Here is an 18,285-nt window from a genome sequence, read left to right on the forward strand (position 1 = left end):
GTGTGTATGTGTGTGTATGTATTGTATGTATGTGTATGTGCATGTATTATGTGTCATAAGGAATTGGCTCATGCATATGGGGAGGTTGGCAAGCCCCAAGATTTCTAGGGTGAGTCAGCAAGCTGGAGACTCAGGAGAGCCAAAGATGTATTGCCCAGTATGACTTCACAAGCCACCAGCAGAGCTGATGGCATGGGTCTTTCCTATGACCTGAAGACTTGAGACACAGACAAAGCCATTGTTTAAGTTTGAGTCTGAAGGCAAAAGTGTCTCTGTCCCAGTTCAAAGGTAGTCAGGCAGAAATAATTCTCACTTGCGGGAGGGTCAGCGTTTCTATTTTATTTGGGCCTTTAACTGATTGAATGAGGCCTACTTTCACTAGGGAGGGCAATTGCTTTACACAGTCTCAGACTTAAGTGTTAATTTTGTCCAAAAATATCTTCACCCAGGATGATGTTTGACCAAAAATGTGGGCAACCCATGGACCAGTCAGCTTGAGACATAATATTAACTATTGCAATGTCACAAATGGTGTATCTGCCCATTGTTCTATCAACACTTGATATTCATTTTTGAGTTTTCAACCTTGTTTTCTCCCTCCAGATTATGCCATTTTCTCCCTTTCCTTTATCCATGAAACACCACTGACTTTCTTTTATTGTTTAGCCACTAACTGATTTCCCCTTTTTGTTTCTTTGATCCTTAATTATAAGTTTCGTTATTTCATGGATATGAGTTTTTGCTTCTCTAACTCAGTGGACATCTTTCTGAAGGTATGACAACTACATGTTTTCTTTTTTTAAGTTCTTTTACCTTTAAGTAGCAGAATACTTAATATAGAGGTAAAAATATTTGTTAATTTATTCAGTGCTGCTGCTGCTGCTGCTGAGTCGCTTCAGTCGTGTCCGACTCTGTGCGACCCCATAGACGGCAGCCCACCAGGCTCCCCCGTCCCTGGGATTCTCCAGGCAAGAACACTGGAGTCGGTTGCCATTTCCTTCTCCAAATTATGCTATAAGCTTAATATATATAGATAGGAAACATTGAGCTAAGTCTTGGTAATATAGACATAAATAGCATTGAACAGGTTTCTGATTGTTGGAAGCAGATAATTAGTGGTTTATCTAATAGTCCTTCTAGTATTGTACTAGAAGACCAAAAAAGTACTTTGAGAATCCATGTGATACTGATAATCACTATCTTAATCATGCGGACCCAAAGAAAATATTCAAAGGAGTCTTATTTTTCAAAATCTGGTCCTAAGTGAGTAACCAGGTAAATTAGCAGTTATAAGTTAGGGGAAACATTTAGAGTGAATGGATTATAAATCCAGGATTATAGACATGAAGAATATGACTGAGAAATGGGATAAGATCTGCATGTTTATAGTGTATGGCTTGTGAGCATTTGGGAAAGAAGGGGCAGGTGAGCAGTAGCTAAAGCTAGAGCTTAAAAACTCTTCATGCCATTGCTAGAAGATTTATCTTTATCCCCATAGGCATTAGGAATCAGCAGACGTATTCAAAGGAGGGAGTGACGTATCATATTTTCATTCTTAAAAGTATTCTGGAAATAGTAGGAAAGATGGCCTTAAATAGAGAAAGTAGGAGATGGAATAATTAAGAAGGTCATTGTCACAATTTAGTTGGGAGATACTGAGGATTTGAATTAGGAAGTGACAAGAGAGAATGGAACCGGCATTTTAGAGGAGGTATTTTAACAGTTGAATCAGTAGAAGTTGGTCATGGTGTCAGGGAAGAAGGAATTGGAGCAGAGGAGAGGTTAACAAAAAATGAAAACATAGAGAATGTCAAGGAAAGGGAAAAATTCATCATGCCTCTTTGAGTTTCTCTCCTAGAAGGAGTGAATGGTAATATATTGAAATCAGAATTTGATTAGAATCAGATGTGTTACATCAGGATTTCATATGTAGCAGCTCCACTGCTGTTATCTATTAAAGATCAGCCCTCCAAACAAGGCTTGTATTTTTTTAAAACAAGAATCAGGTATGGTAGGAAAGGTGTGGGGTTGAGTTTTGTGTGTGCTGCATTTGAGATGCCTGAGGAGTGGTTGAAATGCAGATCTGCAGGATGGAGAGGATTGCTCAGGCTAGGTGAGGTGTATGGTCCTCAACTTGGCTCCCACATGGAGCCAGAGGACGAGATGACATCAGAGATCATGAAGGGTTATAGGAGCCCCAAGAGCATCAGTATGCCTTGCTCTATAAATATTTGATTGACTGATTAAACAAGGGAAGCCTACTTGTGTTTAATAATGGGCCCTAAGCAAAAGAAATGGGCTCTATGAGATTCCACGGAAGGTCTCATAAGTAAACTGTAGTATATCAAAGCAGGTTACTTAAATGGAATCCTTTTTCTATAGCTGTATGACCAGGCGAGTGAGCTGACCTGTAACAGGTCAGTTCTCATCTGCAGTCAGTGCAACCCCATACTTGGGCTTGCTCTGTCCACATTTGCTGCACTGCAAGGAATTCTCTACATAGTAGTCATAGAGATTTTGAGGGGTCAACTAAATATGATGTCTGGAGAAGGAAATGCCAACCCACTCCAGTATTCTTGCCTGAAGAATCCCCATGGACAGAGAAGCCTGGTGAGCTACAGTTCATAAGGTCACAAAGAGTCAGACACGGCTGAAGCAACTGGTGAAAATGTGACGTCAGTCCTTGTTGAAGACATCAACTCTTTCCTTGGCCCTGCCAGCCACTCTTGCTCACTCCTACATGCTCCCTTTTCACCCACTGGTGTCCAGCTCAAGGACTCTTCTTTCTGTTCCTGCTTCACGGCCTGTCTACATGTAGGTGCTTTTAAGTGAAGTGAATGAATCACTCTATTTATAGGTTTATTGTGAGAAGTAAATGTGAAAAAAATATATGAAGAGTCAATTAATGTACAGTCAATCAATGTACCTGGTACATTGAGGTGTGTAATAAATTCTACTTTTCATCATTTCTGTCCTTGTGTTATCAAATCTACAAACCTGATGTTTCTTTATCCTCTGCTGCTTCAGCCTGCCTTGCCAGCTTTCCCATTCAGCCAAGTTACTGTCTTTGGTTTCTGCATCCCCATGTGTATTGACATCTCTCTTATCTTTAGTTGGTGTTTGATATGACTTCATCTAATTCCCTGGACTTTTTGCATACATATCCTTTCCTGAGTAACCCTATTTCTTACTGTGCTTAAATCATTACATATGGATTTCTGGTCCCAAGTACACTGAACATACAACAACCTTCCTGCAGTGAAATTCCTAGGAGAATGGGGACCCTCTAGAGATTCAGTCCCAAGGCTACCAAGGGACTCTTCATCACTCATAAAAGCATTATCCTGATTACATCATCATTATGTGGAATTAGAATCAGCAATTTATATATTAGAGCCAAGACTTACTGAACACCAACTCTGGGCTAGGCAATGTCCTAAGCACTTTACATAAGTTATCTTCCTTTCTGAGTTTGATTTTATTAGTATTCCTGTTTTGTACTTATTAACTTGCCCAAGGTCACCGCGTTAGTAATTTGCATGTTAGGATGTAAGCCCAGGTGATCTGATTTCAGATTCCTGCTCTCAACCATGCTTTTATATTCTATAGTGCCTCAGTAGCAGGGTCATAGAGTTAACTTTTATTCTTTAGTGCTTGATTTAAACATTTTAAAATAATAAGCAGTTAAGTTAAAAACTAGCCCCAAATTTCCAACCGTTCCTTTCTACTGTTCTACCCTACATCTTCAAGTCTCACTTAACTTACGGCAACTACTGTCAACAATATTTTCTATTTTTTTTCTTTATGTAAGATTTTTCTTTTTAACCTTTCAGTGTAATCTTGCTCTCAGCTTTTGTCTTCTGAAAAGTCAGCTTATTCCTAGTTAGTTGGTGAAAATGTTAAATAGAAATGGTAAACACATACACACAACACACGCATGTGTCTTGGGCTGACCCTAAGAGAAAGATGTTCTGGGTAGACTTCTAAAATTAATTAAATTCTTACCTATTTTGTATCTATTTACTTGAGTTGCTGCCTGAAGGAGACCTACTTTTATTCTGAAACTCCAGGCTGATGAATTCTTCAAGCTTGCCAGGACGAAGTTTCTTTCCGTTGGACAGTTCTTCTATCACTGTATCACCTTGATGCTCAGAGAGAGATGAACAATGGCTGAGGAAATGGGTTTCCATGCTCATATCAATGCCTGGCTGTATGGACTCAAGAATGAAATGTTTTTTAACAATGTGAAAAGAATTTTGTTTCTAGATCATCATCTTTTCTGCAACTTTTCCCTTCCTGAAGAAACACTCTGTAATTTTTAATCAGCAACACAAAAATGCCTCCATGGAAATGGCCATCCTTTTCAGCACGCAGTGGAACATTTTCCTAAAAAGTGAGGTCGCCAGAAGCACAGAGCAGAGAAATCCCAGATGGCACTAATATTTGATTTCATTTTTAGCACGGTTATATTCAGCAGATGGATTGCAAGGCTGACCTTGCTGACACTTCTGCATCACTGCCTGCCACTCCAATTGCCTTTGTGAATGTTTTTCCGTAAGGCTTCTCCTGGTACCTCAGAGATTGATGCCTGGTTGCCCGCCTGCGTTATGCTTCATTATGCCAAGGCTGTGTGTGCTTGAGAGTCGCTGTGTTCTATAAAACGGGAAATCCTGGCTCATCTCACACTTTTCCTACAGTCTCGCAGATCACTTGTAACATCTCAGAGAGCCTCATCTTAGCTTTCTAGGTGTCCCTCTGATCTGTATTCATTTTTAATTTATCCTTTCATAATTTTTCTGCTTCCTTTGGTAACATGGACAAATTAAGAATAATATAAAAAGTCCTCTGGAAATGACTAAACTTAACAGTTTGCATATATTTATTAACACAGAAATCTAATGATATGAAGGTGAATACTGTTGACTTCCTCCTTGCACCACAACTTTGTGGCCAAGAGCACAGACCTGGGTTGGAGTTCCCAGCTCTGCCTTTTCCTTTAATGTAAGCTTTTGTTGGGGCTTCCCTGGGGTGCTAGTGGTAAAGAACCTGCGTGCCAGTGCAGGAGACATAAAAGACATCAGTCCTTGGGTTGGAAAGATTCCCTGGAGGAGGGCACGACAACGCACTCCAGTATTCTTGCCTGGAGAATCCTGTGGACAGAGGAGCTTGGCAGGCTACAGTCCATGGAGTCGCAGAGTCAAACATGACCGAAACGACTTAGGATACATGCACGCAAGCCTCTGTTTCCCTGTTTGTAAACTAGTGAATTGATTAGTGCCTCACAGTTAGGATTTTTGCGAAGGTTAAGTGAGGTGTAATGAGCACATTGTATTTTATCACAGTATCAGCACAGAGTAAATGCACAGTGAATGTCATTTTGCAGTATGCTTAGTATTTTTTTTTTGCATGTGCGTATAATATAAAGAAAATATAAATGATAAAGTAATTTTGTTTACCTTTTATTTAGATTGCCAGAAAACTGGGTTGTTTTTAAGGAAGACATTTTTAATGATCAGACTGATGCTTTGTTTGAACTCTTTTGGGAAATTTGTATTCACTTTTATAGATCATTACATAATCCACATACCTATTTCGACAGGAACCCTGTGGGAATGCAGCACCCCTTTCTCCTCCCTCTCGCCCCCTGCAGCTAGTTTCTATTTTGGTGATGTGGCTAGAGAAAAAAGAAATCATCGCACAGCGTGAATATCCCTCCGGTTTTGTGTTTTTCCTGGCAGGTTGACCTGTGTGGCCAGTCTGTAAAGTTCCCTGGGAACATGCAATTCTGAGCCGGATTCGGTTGCTTCAGTCTTTATATGTTGCTGGTTCTCACACGGTCAAATTTTGGTGCATATTTTAATGCAAAGCATTTGGCTTAGAAAACATTGTGTATTTAATAGCCTATTTGCCTGAATCACCTCTTTACCCAGTGTAAAATTGATGAACTTAGACTGATGCTGTGTTGTGAAGCTTTCTTGAGGATGTTACCTTTTTCCTTTTATCTAGATCCAACATAAGGCCAGACTATGCAGACTCCAACTTCCATGAGTTCAAGATGCATACCTTCAACCGGGTTACATCCTGCCGAGTCTGCCAGATGCTCCTGAGGTCAGTTGGCGTGGTCTTGGCTTTCAGTTTAAAGGAACTGGTGTAGCTACCAAATGTTTCGGCTGCCCTAAGGTCCCAGTCAGAATGTTTTCTAATGGGTATATTGCCTTACCAGTTTGGATCCATCGGATCTTTCCTTGGCCTTGTGCCTGGACCGTTCCTTCAGAACCCAGGAACGTTCTCTCGATTGGCTTGAAGGGGACTCTGCCTAGTGCTGTGTTCTCTTGTTCTGCTTGCAGAATTTTGCACCTTTTAACCTATCACTCTCTGATTTTCCCTTGCAGGGGGACATTTTTTCAAGGTTATTTATGTGTTAAGTGTGGTGCCAGAGCACACAAAGAATGTTTGGGAAGAGTAGACAATTGCAACAGAGTTAATTCCACTGGTAAGTCATGTTTATTGCTGTGATTCGGCTTTTAATGAGAACATAAAACTTGCTCAACATAATTAAGGCCTAATTTACTCTAAATATGTGTTTATTATAACATATCGGCTTTTGAAACTATTGTTTATGAGCACAATTAGAAAATGGTTTGAAATTCTTGTGACTTTTATACCTAGCTGAGAGACGGAGGGCTTCAAGAGGGACTTGGGAGGTTCCCTACCACCCGTTTCATTCACCCCCTTCCCCTAAATCTCACCAACACTATACAAATATAGCTGAAGCACACAAATAGAGTCGGAAAACAAAACAGGAAAAAATAGTTCTTTTTCTGTCTTTGGTTTTTGAATTTCTCCCCTTTTCTCTTAAATATTCATCTCCAAAAGGCTAACACTGCCAGGAGTAAACATCGCACAGACTAATTCATGAATTAATGAATTGAATACATTGTCATTTTCTAGCCTTTAACAAAGAATGTATATCCTTTGGATTCTGTGTAAATGTTTTCCCCTTGGTTTTTAAAAATAATGCTCCATGATTGTAACCTGAGACAGTTTCTAAGGCTGTTGGCAATTATGCATTCAGTAGCCTTTTGCCTCTCTTTGCCCCTCTTGGGCTCTTTTCCTTCTCTTTCTTTTCTGGCCTCTTTATTCTTTCTCTTTCTTCTTCTTTCTCTTTGTCCTTTTCCCCTGAGTTTCTCTCTGTTTTATCAATAAGACCTTTCAAAATCAGTAAAACTTTTTGAACAGAAGAAAGGGATCTTTAACAGCCTGAGTTCAAAAGGTAGCTGTGTCAACCTTTGATTTTCCCAAAGGGAAAGGTGGACATTGAATTATTTTGGATAATGTGAAGAAGAGTGAAACAGAGAATAATAGCTCATTTTAGAGCCAAGTTCAGAAAATAGGCAATCATACAAAACTTGTGAATCCTATAGAAGATGGAGATCACGGTGCATTCCTTTCATTCGGCTCCTTGGGCAGTGCTTGGAGAAAGAGCCTGGCATTAGTTGAGCACCTGCACTGTGCCTGCCCTGCCTGCTTGGACTGATTCCATCCTCAGAAGAGCCGTGCCCAGTTGCTGATGGGGGTCACTGTGCTTATGCAGTTAATTGACTCAAGGTCTGTAGGTAAAGGAGACAAGATTAACACCTGCTAATGTTTCTGAAGGTCAGAAACAGTTTACAAAGGTATAAAATAGAAATAGTACATACATTTATTATTATTTAATTGCCTGTGCTGTACTTAGTAGCTCAGTTGTGTCTGACTTTTTGAGACACCATGGTCTGTAGCCCCCCAGGCTCCTCTGTCCATGGGGATTCTCCAGGCAAGAATGCTGGGTGTGTTGCCATGCCCTCCTCCAGGGGATTTTCCCAACCCAGGGACTGGACCTAGGACTCCCACATTGCAGGCATATTCTTTACCATCTGAGCCCCCAGGGAAGTCCTAGAACACTGGAGTGGCTAGCCTATCCTTTCTCCAGGGGATCTTCCTGACCCAGAAATTGAACCAGGGCCTCCTGCATGGCAGGCAGATTATTTACCAGCTGAGCTACCAGGGAAGCCCTTTAATTGCCTACCTGATGCAATGTATCACTTACATTTGTGTGTGGGTCCATCTTTATCTGTCCTGTCCTTTAAAAAATCTGCCTGCCATGCAGGAGATGCATGGGAGACAGGGGTTCAATCTCTGAGTCAGAAAGATCCCCTGGAGAGGAAATGGTGATCCACTCTAGTGTGCTTGCCTGGAAAATTCCATGGACGGAGGCAGCTGGTAGGCTACAGTCCGTGGGGTCACAGAGAGTCAGGTACAGCTGAGTGCAGTGCACACAGCACACCAGCACACGTTATTACTATTTAATTGCCTACCTGATGCAGTTTACCACTTAATATTTCTGTGGTTTCACCTTTATGTGTTCTGACCTTTATCCCCTTTGAGGACAATTAACATGTTATTTGCTCATAGTAAGTGAGTGGATTTTTGTCAGTCCCATAGCCCTGTCTTTTGAGTTTCAGTCCGTGAGGAGTAGAAAGTGATCCCATAGTTGGCAAGGTTCTTGCAGTCTACAGGGAATAGTGTAGGAGAGTGGTTGTGAGTCAAGCAGAGATGATTAAAAATCTGGCTGAGCTCTTAACTAGCTCCATGAACTTGGGGAAAGTATGTAAACATCTCATTTATTCATCCGTAAAAAATGAAATTAGAGGATTATTGTGAGGATCATATGAAATAATGTTGATGCATAGCAAAGTGCCTGGACACAATGAAAACTCAGTATTTTCATCCAAGGTGCTATGATAAGAAGTTATTTTTTGGAAAGGAATGCATACCCCTGCATTGAATGGTGGATTCTTAACCACTGGACCACCAGGAAATATCACTTCTTGGAGTTTTGAACCTAAGTCCTGTGTTCTCTTGATTCTTTGTCTCCATCCTTAAATTGCCCTCCATTCTTCTGTTTTTCACATCTTGTCCTCATTCTTTTTCTCTCTTCTTTCTGTCCTTTCCTGTCCAAGATTTTTAAGAGACTGATGGCATTGAATACCCACAGTCAGTTAATTAGTGGTATGGAGGAGTCTTCCCTTTCTTTGCCTTCAGATTAGGATTTGCTGGGTAGCCCTTAGAAATAAAGGGATCTGTTCATCAGCAGCCTTTTCTCCCTCACTGCCAAACAGATACCCTCTGAAAGTTGGAAGTCTCCTGACATCCTCTCCTCAGCCTCACCCCTTCCTGTTGTGGTGTAGGCAGTAGTCATGGGTACATTTTAAGTCTGAGCTTGGCAGATCTGTGTGTTTGGTAAAATAGGTGGTATTTTGAGGACATGGGCAAACTAGACTTTATGGGCTGTTTCCTAGTCTGCAGAGAATCCCAGTTCCCAATATTGGTTTAAGTTTTTGCACAGTTCTTTGTTTTGACAGCCAGGAGTAATTGCTTGCAATTAATTTTCCATGAGTACAATTAATTTTCCATGAGTGATGTGACTGGAGCAAAATGGGTGTATGGGAGAAGGGCAGGAGGCAGGACGAGATATATCAGAGGCTGGAGACATGGTTTACTTGAATGGGGCTTTTGTATGGAGGAGAGAACTTGACTTTGGGAGAAATCATCCCAACAACCAAATTTAAAGCAAGTGAATAGTATTGATTTAAGGCAAACTTAAAGATTCCAAGTCTCTCTGTAAAATGAATCATAGGTGATTTGAGATGACCCCCAGTTTTATAGAGCTTTATGGCTTCATTAGTTAATAGTCCATATTCTCTTCAGGAGACAAAAAGAGATTCCACTTGGTTCGGTGTTACTCAAGAATCCATTGTGGTTCAGAAAGTCATGGCTAGTAGGAATGGCTGAAGTGAAGTGAAGTGAAGTGAAGTCGCTCAGTTGTGTCCGACTCTTTGCAACCCCATGGACTGTAGCCTACCAGGCTCCTTGGTCCATGGGATTTTCCAGGCAATAGCACTGGAGTGGGTTGCCATTTCCTTCTCCAGGGGATCTTCCCGACCCAGGGATCGAACCCGGATCTCCCGCATTGTAGACAGACACTTTACTGTCTGAGCCACCAGGAAAGTCTTAAGTTGTTGTAAACAAGTTGGATATAGTTGGGTTGGAAGACAGTTTCAAAAAGTGGAGCCTTTCATTCAACACTGGGCATGTTTATAGCTAAGGGAGTGGTCAGTTGGAAAAGAGTTACAAGTTGTACAAAATGACCCAGGGCCTAAATGAAGGCTAAAGAGTCTTCTACCTTGCAATTGTTATTTCCACTAGTCATCACATTGCTGGCCTTATTCAACTTGATTCTTCTCTATCATCTGTCACTATTAATCATTCTCCTTCACATCCCCTCAGGTCATCCTTTGTATATCTGATTAATTTTTCTGGCATTACCCATAATCTGCAACCCAGGTAGATAAGGCTCCATTTCCACTTAAGGCCTCTCTCCTGAGCTTTGAATTCCAAACCTTCATCTTCTAATGTATCCCTTCCCAGGTATCCTTCAGTGACCTCCAGTTTCAGATATCTAAAACCAACCCCAGTAGTCATCACTGCTAACTTCCTCCTGTTTTTTGTCTTAAAGATCCACCACTCATACAGTCACCCAGAGCTGGAGGTCAGCCTTGACTTAACAGCCTCTCTCATCTTCATTCACTTGCCTATTCTTCTTAGTTCTCCTCCGAAGTCTCTCGAGAATCTGCGTATATGGTATTACTATAGATTAACTACAAAAATCTCCTCCCTGCTGTTAGTTTTCCTTTCACTATACACTTTGCAACATGATCTTTATTAAAATCAAGGCTGATGTATCCCTCATTTTCTCAGTGTATCTTCTATTCCTCACAGAATAATGTTCAAAATTCAGTTAGACAGTGAGCCTCTCACTGATAAGAACCATGCTGAATTGATGTTCTGACCTCTGGGAAACCATGATGAATAGATAAGTATGTGGGTAGACCAACAGATAGATAGAATAATGAGTAGAACTGTAGTATACCAAGATTTCTGGGCCCTGAAAATCTCTGAAAATCTTAGAAGCAGAAATAGGAGGCTGTGGAGGATTGGACAATTCCTGGTTCTACCCATGGAGTGACTAGAGCTTGAGTGATTGTGGGATAAGTGGAATAAAAACCTGATCTGAATACTGGCTGGTACTCTAAGGATGAAAGATGGAAAACTGAGTAGACTTTTGCATTCCTTTATAGTATTTATTCAAGTTAAAATTCACACCCTGAGCACTGATCACTAAGCTTTAGACAAGGGACACTATGGGACACCTGATGACAGAAATATCTCTATTTCTGGAGGAATCTACTTCCTGTTCCGTTTGGTCCCAATTTTTAGAATTTTTGCTCGGCTCTTAGTGTTTCCTCTCCCTGAAATATACTCCATTTTCCCCATACAGTTCCAAGATTACCCTCTTTTATTAATACTTCCTCTCCAATCTCTTTGCCAATCTTGTAACCTTACTCTACCCATCTAAGAGTAGTCTGCATTAAATTGTTCTCTTACCTTAAAAAAAAATTATTCTCTAATTAGTTTGTGTGTTGGATTTATGTCTTTGCCAAGGTTAGGCTATATCATGGTAACTAAAAACCCCAAATCCCAATGGTTTTAACACATAAAAGTTTGTTTTTCACACATGTGGTACTTGTTGTGGGTCCTTGCCTTATAAGTAATGGCTTAGGGATCCAAGCTAGTTCCATCTTATGACCGTGAATTCAACATGTGACTCCTGGGCTTGCTGCTTTTAAGACCTTTGAATTGGAAGTGAGCACTTCCATGTTTCAGCATTAGAAGTCCATTGGTTAAAGCCAGTCATGTGGCCTCCACTTAATCACAAGGGAAGCTGGGCAAGTAGTGGAACCCGTGGACTTTTTGGTGAGCACTACTGTCTCTGACTATTTTAATTTTAATTTTATTTTTTAAGAATTTTTCACAATGAGTACCCATCCTCTAATCAGCCTTTTTTTTTTTTTAATGGAAGTTTGTAGCATTTTATTTTATTTTATCTTGACCATATCATGTGACTTATGGGATCTTAGTTCCCAGACCCTCGGCAGTGAATGTGTAGTGTCTTAACCACTGGACTGTCAGAGAGTTCCTCCACCCCTTTTTATTTCCTTTAGTAGAAAGGAAATACACATTCACCATAGGGAATGTGTTTCTCATCTTTTGTATCTATCCTTTAATATCCAGTCCAAAGTCAAGGTGTTGACCATCAATTTGTTACTCCTTCCTAAATAGGAATATTTTAACCAAACTACAATCCTTGATAGTGTTGGATGTGGTAAAGATACTAACCATTAAACATTTGAAATAGCTCTTAGACGCTTCTTTTTTTGTGTTTGTGGAAATTATGTCTTCTTTGGATGTTGTCTTCCCTGGGTTCAGAAACCTTTTATATTTCATGCTCTATATCCCTTAAATTTGTCTAGTCTTCATTCATCCTCAAAATAATTGTTGGCAAAAATGCAGTTCATTTCTAAAAGTAATTCATTCATATTAATATTTGACTATGATGATTATTAACTCAAGTACATTTCAAGTGTTTAAAAGGGTCCTTTAAGTTTTTTTTTTTTTTCCCTAAGAAAAACTGTACAACTTGGAAACAAATTTGACGGTTGGGTGATTAGTTTATGTCTTAACATTTGAGGAGTTGCATAGATATAAAGAGAAGGCAGTTTTAATCTCTTTTTTGCTGGACTTGAGTTGACTTCTTCACATTCACCATAGCAACCTCAGTGATCAACATGTACATGGATTCTGAGGTGTGCTGCCAAAACTTTCCAACCTTAGTAATGAATAAGTATGAACTTCATTATGTGAGACTTTCTCAACAAGTCACTGCAAAACTGATGTAATTCTAGAGTGGCGTTTCTTTCTCACAGTATGCTACCATGGAGGTCTAGCCCTAGGCTGCAACCTTTGGGGGCATTTGTATTTTTTTCCCTGTTGCAATATACGGCTAAACTCCTCTTGTCCCCTTGTTATCTTGATGTTGATCAACATAGCTTGCTTTACATTCTCTTGTTTTAAACAAAGAAAGTAACATTGGAAGGCAAATATTGCTGGAGCAGATGACTTCAGTTTAATTCGTCTTTTCCTTTGGGGGAGTGCAAGCCTCAGATGCTCTAATATTTAACTGAAGCAGATCCCCATTTGCTTATCTGTTTAATCACTCTTTTATCTAGGCCGGATTGCTGCTGCTGCTGCAGCCATCCCTAAAAGTAGCCTTGGTGTTATCATGGCTTAAACCTGCAAGATTTTTACGTAGAACCTGCACTCCTAATTGCCATCTGAAATAGCTCTTTTATAAATAGTATTGCAGTATTTGGGCTTCCCTGCTAACCCAGCTGGTAAAGAATCCACTGCAGTGCAGGAGGCCCTAGTTTGTTTCTGGGTCAGGAAGATCCCCTGGAGAAATGGGGTAAGCTACCCACTCCAGTATTCTTGGGCATCCCTGGTGGTTCAGATGGTAAAGAATCTGCCTGCAATGCGGCAGACCTGGATTCAATCCCTGGATTGTGAAGATCCCCTGGAGTAGGGCATGGCAACCCACTCTAGTATTCTTGCCTAGAGAATCCCCACGGACAGAGGAGCCTGGTGGGCTACAGTCCATGGGGTCACAAAGAGTCAGACACAACTGAGTGACTGAGCACAGCACATTGCAGTGTTTTATCATAAGAGATAAACTTTTAGAATATAATTCTATTTTATCACATGACTTTTACATAAACTGAAGCTTAGTCATTGATTTCATAACCAAAAAATGACTTTGGTTCTAGTTAACATTATTTAAAGTCTTTTATACCCCACTCCAGTACTCTTGCCTGGAAAACCCCATGGACGGAGGAGCCTGGTGGGCTACAGTCCATGGGGTCGCGGAGAGTCAGACACGACTGAGCGACTTCACATTCACTTTTCACGTTCATGCATTGGAGAAGGAAATGGCAACCCACTCCAGTGTTCTTGCCTGGAGAATCCCAGGGACGGGGGAGCCTGGTGGGCTGCTGTCTATGGGGTCGCACAGAGTCAGACACGACCGAAGCGACTTAGCAGCAGCAGCAGCAGTTATCTTTTTTAATTTATTGAGACAATTTTATATTCAAGAGTAGTTATTATTCCTTCCATTTAATTATTTGGGTCAGTTTAATGATGGAAATGGCAACCCATTCCGGTATTCTTGCCTGGGAAATTCCATGGACAGAGGAGCCTGACAGGTTACAGTCTGTGAGGTTGCAAGAGTCAGACGTGACTTAGTGACTAAACCACCACCACCAATCTTACATTAATAATTATTAGAGTGAACTGAAAACTCTTATATGCTTGGGTCCTTGTTAGAGCTCCTGAGAAGACTTGAAATCAAAGCCTCTTTCCAAGTATTAGTTATGTTTTTGTGTTTTCAGAATATTGCTATAGATCTGAGTGGTGAATATAGGTTTTGTGCAACTTCCTCCAAAATTTGATCAGTCCTACTGCCTTTCAGTTTTAATGTTTCATAAAAATAGAGTATTAGCCATGATGATGAAGAACCTTCAAAGGCTCTCCTGGTAATTACTTCCCTGTGATCCCTTTTGAGACAAATGATCTTACTGGGCACCAATTTGTTTAGTCTTAAGAAATAGAACTTCAGACAAGAGACAAAGCTGGTTGTGTAATAATGTATGCATTGAGAGCCACTTGTATTGGAAAACAAATATAATAGGACTAAAATTTATGTTTAAACAAATGAATGATATGAGTCTAAAGTCTCAGTGAAAATCATTTGTCTTACACAAATATGTGCACTGTGCTGGTGCTGAAGATGGAGTTCTGCTCAGGCTCCAAGCACCTCAGTAACAGCACTTCTCTGAATTACATTAAGCCAGTTGGGACATGATGAAAGAACGCAAGGTATAAACCCCTTCAGGGCCTGTGAGTCACCATCTAGAAAGGTTCTTGAAAGGGTAAGAACATTTTATAGTTTGATCAATAGGAGCCTGAGAAATCGGCTGCAGGGTAAGGGCAAGTTGAGGATTAAAAACTTTTAGAAACTTGAAGAATTGAATTACCATTCTAAGGAAATTTCCAGAAGAAAAAGACAGTAAAAGAGAGATCTTTTGTCACATCTCAACCATGCACCTATTTGGTCAGAATTCAGCCAAATAAATTTGATAGTCATCAGGTCTTATTATCCTCATCCTGATGTGGAATTGTGATGCACAGAAAGTGTTTTAGAGCTCTGAGTGCCCGCCAAAGTAGCTTTGGGTACATATCAAGAGGAAATGAAGGATGGCGTTGTAGATTTCAAAATCAGAGCAACTTTTCCATAGAATACATCATCAGAAGAGGTTGTTATTCTGTTTTCCCGTCCAGAATTGACTTTTACTTTAAACATGTATGGAACAGTGTGTGGCAATTGGGGTTTTCTGCTCTCTCATCACTGTTATTTTTGTAAAATTTATAGCTGCTGCGTTCATATGGTTATCAGAATTTAGATCGTGTTTGTAAAGGGGCCAATCAGTCTGATGGCACAACTACCGGAACAAGTACAAAAGTATAAATAAAAGGAGCCTGGTTAAGAATTTCTGAACTCAGAACAGATTCTGAGAGTTATTTCTAGTCCTTTGGCTTTTGCCCTCTCCTCAGAATATTTACAGAACCCTGCCATGAAATATGACTAAATAAAACCTCAGACTTTTAAGAACCACTATTTATGTGCTCTGCCCAGCATGAGCAGATCACAGTGTGAACTGCTCTATGCCAAGTCCATGTAAGAAATGAGCCTCTTTTCTGGATGGCAGTGGGGAGGGTGGGGGTGCTGTGGTGGCCAGGAGGACAGGGAGTGGGGGCAAGCAGAGGGTAAGCCCCCATGAAGGACTCAGGCCCTCAGAGTTGGAGTTGTATCCAGCACGAAGCCCCTTGTCCATTTTCCAATCTGGGTTACACAGAGGAGCCTTTGTGAAGAGCAGGTACCTTCAATGAGAATTAGGAGGAAAGCTTGATGAGATGCAAAGAAGGAAAACAGGAGACAATAGGCAGCAGGAGGGTTAAGGAGGGAGTGCTGGGTACGGTGGTCAGCCAGGTCTCGTTGTGTCCTTACTTGATAGTCCCATTCGTACCTTGCCTGGGCCTTACCTGCTCTGTGTTTTGTGCTCGGTGCTCACTCATGCCTGTAGCTGGCTGGCTTGAACCGAGCAGCAAGATAGGAAGGGCCTGTAGATGAGGAGCTTCTGTTCCCTGGATCTGTTTTCTAGGTAAAGATGTGCAGGTATATGCATAGCTAGATCATCACCTTAGATACAGTCGTTTCTTCCTCCTGAGGAAACCCAGAGCACTACTGGAACGTGATGTGCCAACTACTGCCATGTGGGCTATCCTAGGTTTTATGCTAATATATATATATATATATATATATATATATTTAAACATATTGTAACAGATCCACTTCACCAGGACATAACAACAATTCTGTGCAGTGTCAGAAAAAAAATATTTCTGAATTAAATTTAAGATGCACTCTCATTTTTAAACACCGACCCTGACAGATAAGAGGTTTTCCCATGGAGAGGTCATCTGGAAATAGCAAACCTTTCCTCAGTTGCTTGGATGGAAAATTTAAACTCTCCTGTTTGGTGCTTCTTGCTGTCTGTGATTTCCAGTTCAGGCTCTTCCTCTAACTCACAGTAGAAGAAAGTAGTGTAGGGCTTTTCTGGCTTATAGGTCTTTCTGGTTAAACCAGTGTAACAGGTATCACAACTTGTCTGTTAGGAACCTGAGTTCACCTAACCTGGGTTCTCAGTTTGGGCACAGTATCCAGCCAAATGGCATTTTCATAGACCCTCTCCCTACACAACTTCTCTTAGGCAATCTTTCTTCTGAAACTTTGCCTATTTCTAGCAGAGAGGAGAAGGGAAATAGCTTTCTGTCCTTTGTAAAGGCCAACTTCAGACCTGGCAAAGATGCCTTCATAGCAGTTATGTAGGAAAGTTAGGATTGAAAAAGAAATGCAGGCTTTGCTTTCTCCAGAAAGGTGACTTTTTGCTCATGCATCTTCAGTTCCATTAATCAGGTATAGTCCTTTAAAAAACAGAAGAGCCCCAAACCTCCTGTTCCATGTCCCAGGCAGTCTTCCTGTGTAGCAATCTGACAGCTACTCAGGTGCTCTGGTACTTTTCCCCTTGAACTCTGGTTCTGAGGCTTCTTGGAGCCTCTATCAGAGCTTCATTTAGTCTACAGAGCCCTCTTTTAGAATTACCCTTTCTCTCCTGATGTTCCCATCAGTGTCTTCTCTTCTCAGATCCTTCTTCAGAGGATCATTCTGGTTGGCAAAAATATAGCATAAGCTCAAAATGATGAGATGTTTTTCTGCAGTCTGGAGAAATTATAATATGCATAAGTACTCCTGGATATGGGGGAAGGAAACAAAAATATTCCCCACCAGCTTTTCCACGTGTAGTGTGTCTTTCCTCTCAGAGATACCCTTTGCCCTCTGCCAAGTTACTCTCTTGCATAACTTAGGGCCCTTCCTAACTGTTAGTCATTTTCAGGAATTGAAATGTAATGGAGTTTGTCATTTCTATTTCTAAACAGGTAAACTGGGATGTAAAGAAAATTAGCATTGGGATTGAATCTTGTCCATTTTTAATTTTCATCTTTAAATCAATCTGTATCCCTCCCCTGCAAAAAGCTAAAAGAAACAGCCACTTAATGCAAAATTCATATGCAAATTGTATGTGTTAAATTTGCAATTGTTATAGTAATTGTAATATAGGCAGTTGTAATAACAACATGTTGTGTTTAGATTCTTAAAACTGGGTATGTTGAAAGAAAGGCTCCCACCTAGCTTTCTCTTATGTATATAAGCTTGGTGCAAGTCCCTGTTTCAAGGAGCTTTATGTGGTTGGATTAAAATTGCTTAATAAACAATTGAAAAAGTTAAGCCTAACCTAGAAGTCATTTAGTACTATGAGTCACTTCCCTGACAGCCAATAAGGCAAGAGAACCTGGTTGCAAAACAATTACTAGCCCAGCCTGAGGGACCTTGGAAATATATTAACAGGTATCATTAGGAAAACAAAGCAGTAGTGTTCTACCACGCTGCAGAGAACAAGCTAAGGTTGCTAACTAAACAAAACAACTTCACTGACAATGCCAATTTTTACATTTGTTTCAGAACAAGGGACGCTCAAACCATCCGAGGTAAGATTAACGTTTACATTTTTCTTATATAACTTTTGCATTTCAGATTGTTTGCTAACTAAAGCAGGCTCAAACCCCTAAAATGTTAAATGTACCTTTAAAATGGATAGAAACAGATCTAGAGCAAGT

General features: G+C 40.5%; 1 protein-coding gene across 1 annotated transcript in view; it reads left to right on the plus strand.

Moving 5' to 3' along the window:
- VAV3 (vav guanine nucleotide exchange factor 3) overlaps positions 1-18,285 on the plus strand; it is a 425,860-nt gene that overhangs the window by 262,003 nt on the left and 145,572 nt on the right. The window contains exons 16-18 of the mRNA XM_052637052.1: positions 6,007-6,108; positions 6,393-6,493; positions 18,131-18,156. Of these exons, the coding sequence (XP_052493012.1) occupies positions 6,007-6,108; positions 6,393-6,493; positions 18,131-18,156 (229 nt within the window). The remainder of the gene's footprint in view (positions 1-6,006; positions 6,109-6,392; positions 6,494-18,130; positions 18,157-18,285) is intronic.

This window comes from Budorcas taxicolor, chromosome 3 (assembly GCF_023091745.1).
Source record: "Budorcas taxicolor isolate Tak-1 chromosome 3, Takin1.1, whole genome shotgun sequence".
Classification (NCBI taxonomy): Eukaryota; Metazoa; Chordata; class Mammalia; order Artiodactyla; family Bovidae; genus Budorcas; species Budorcas taxicolor.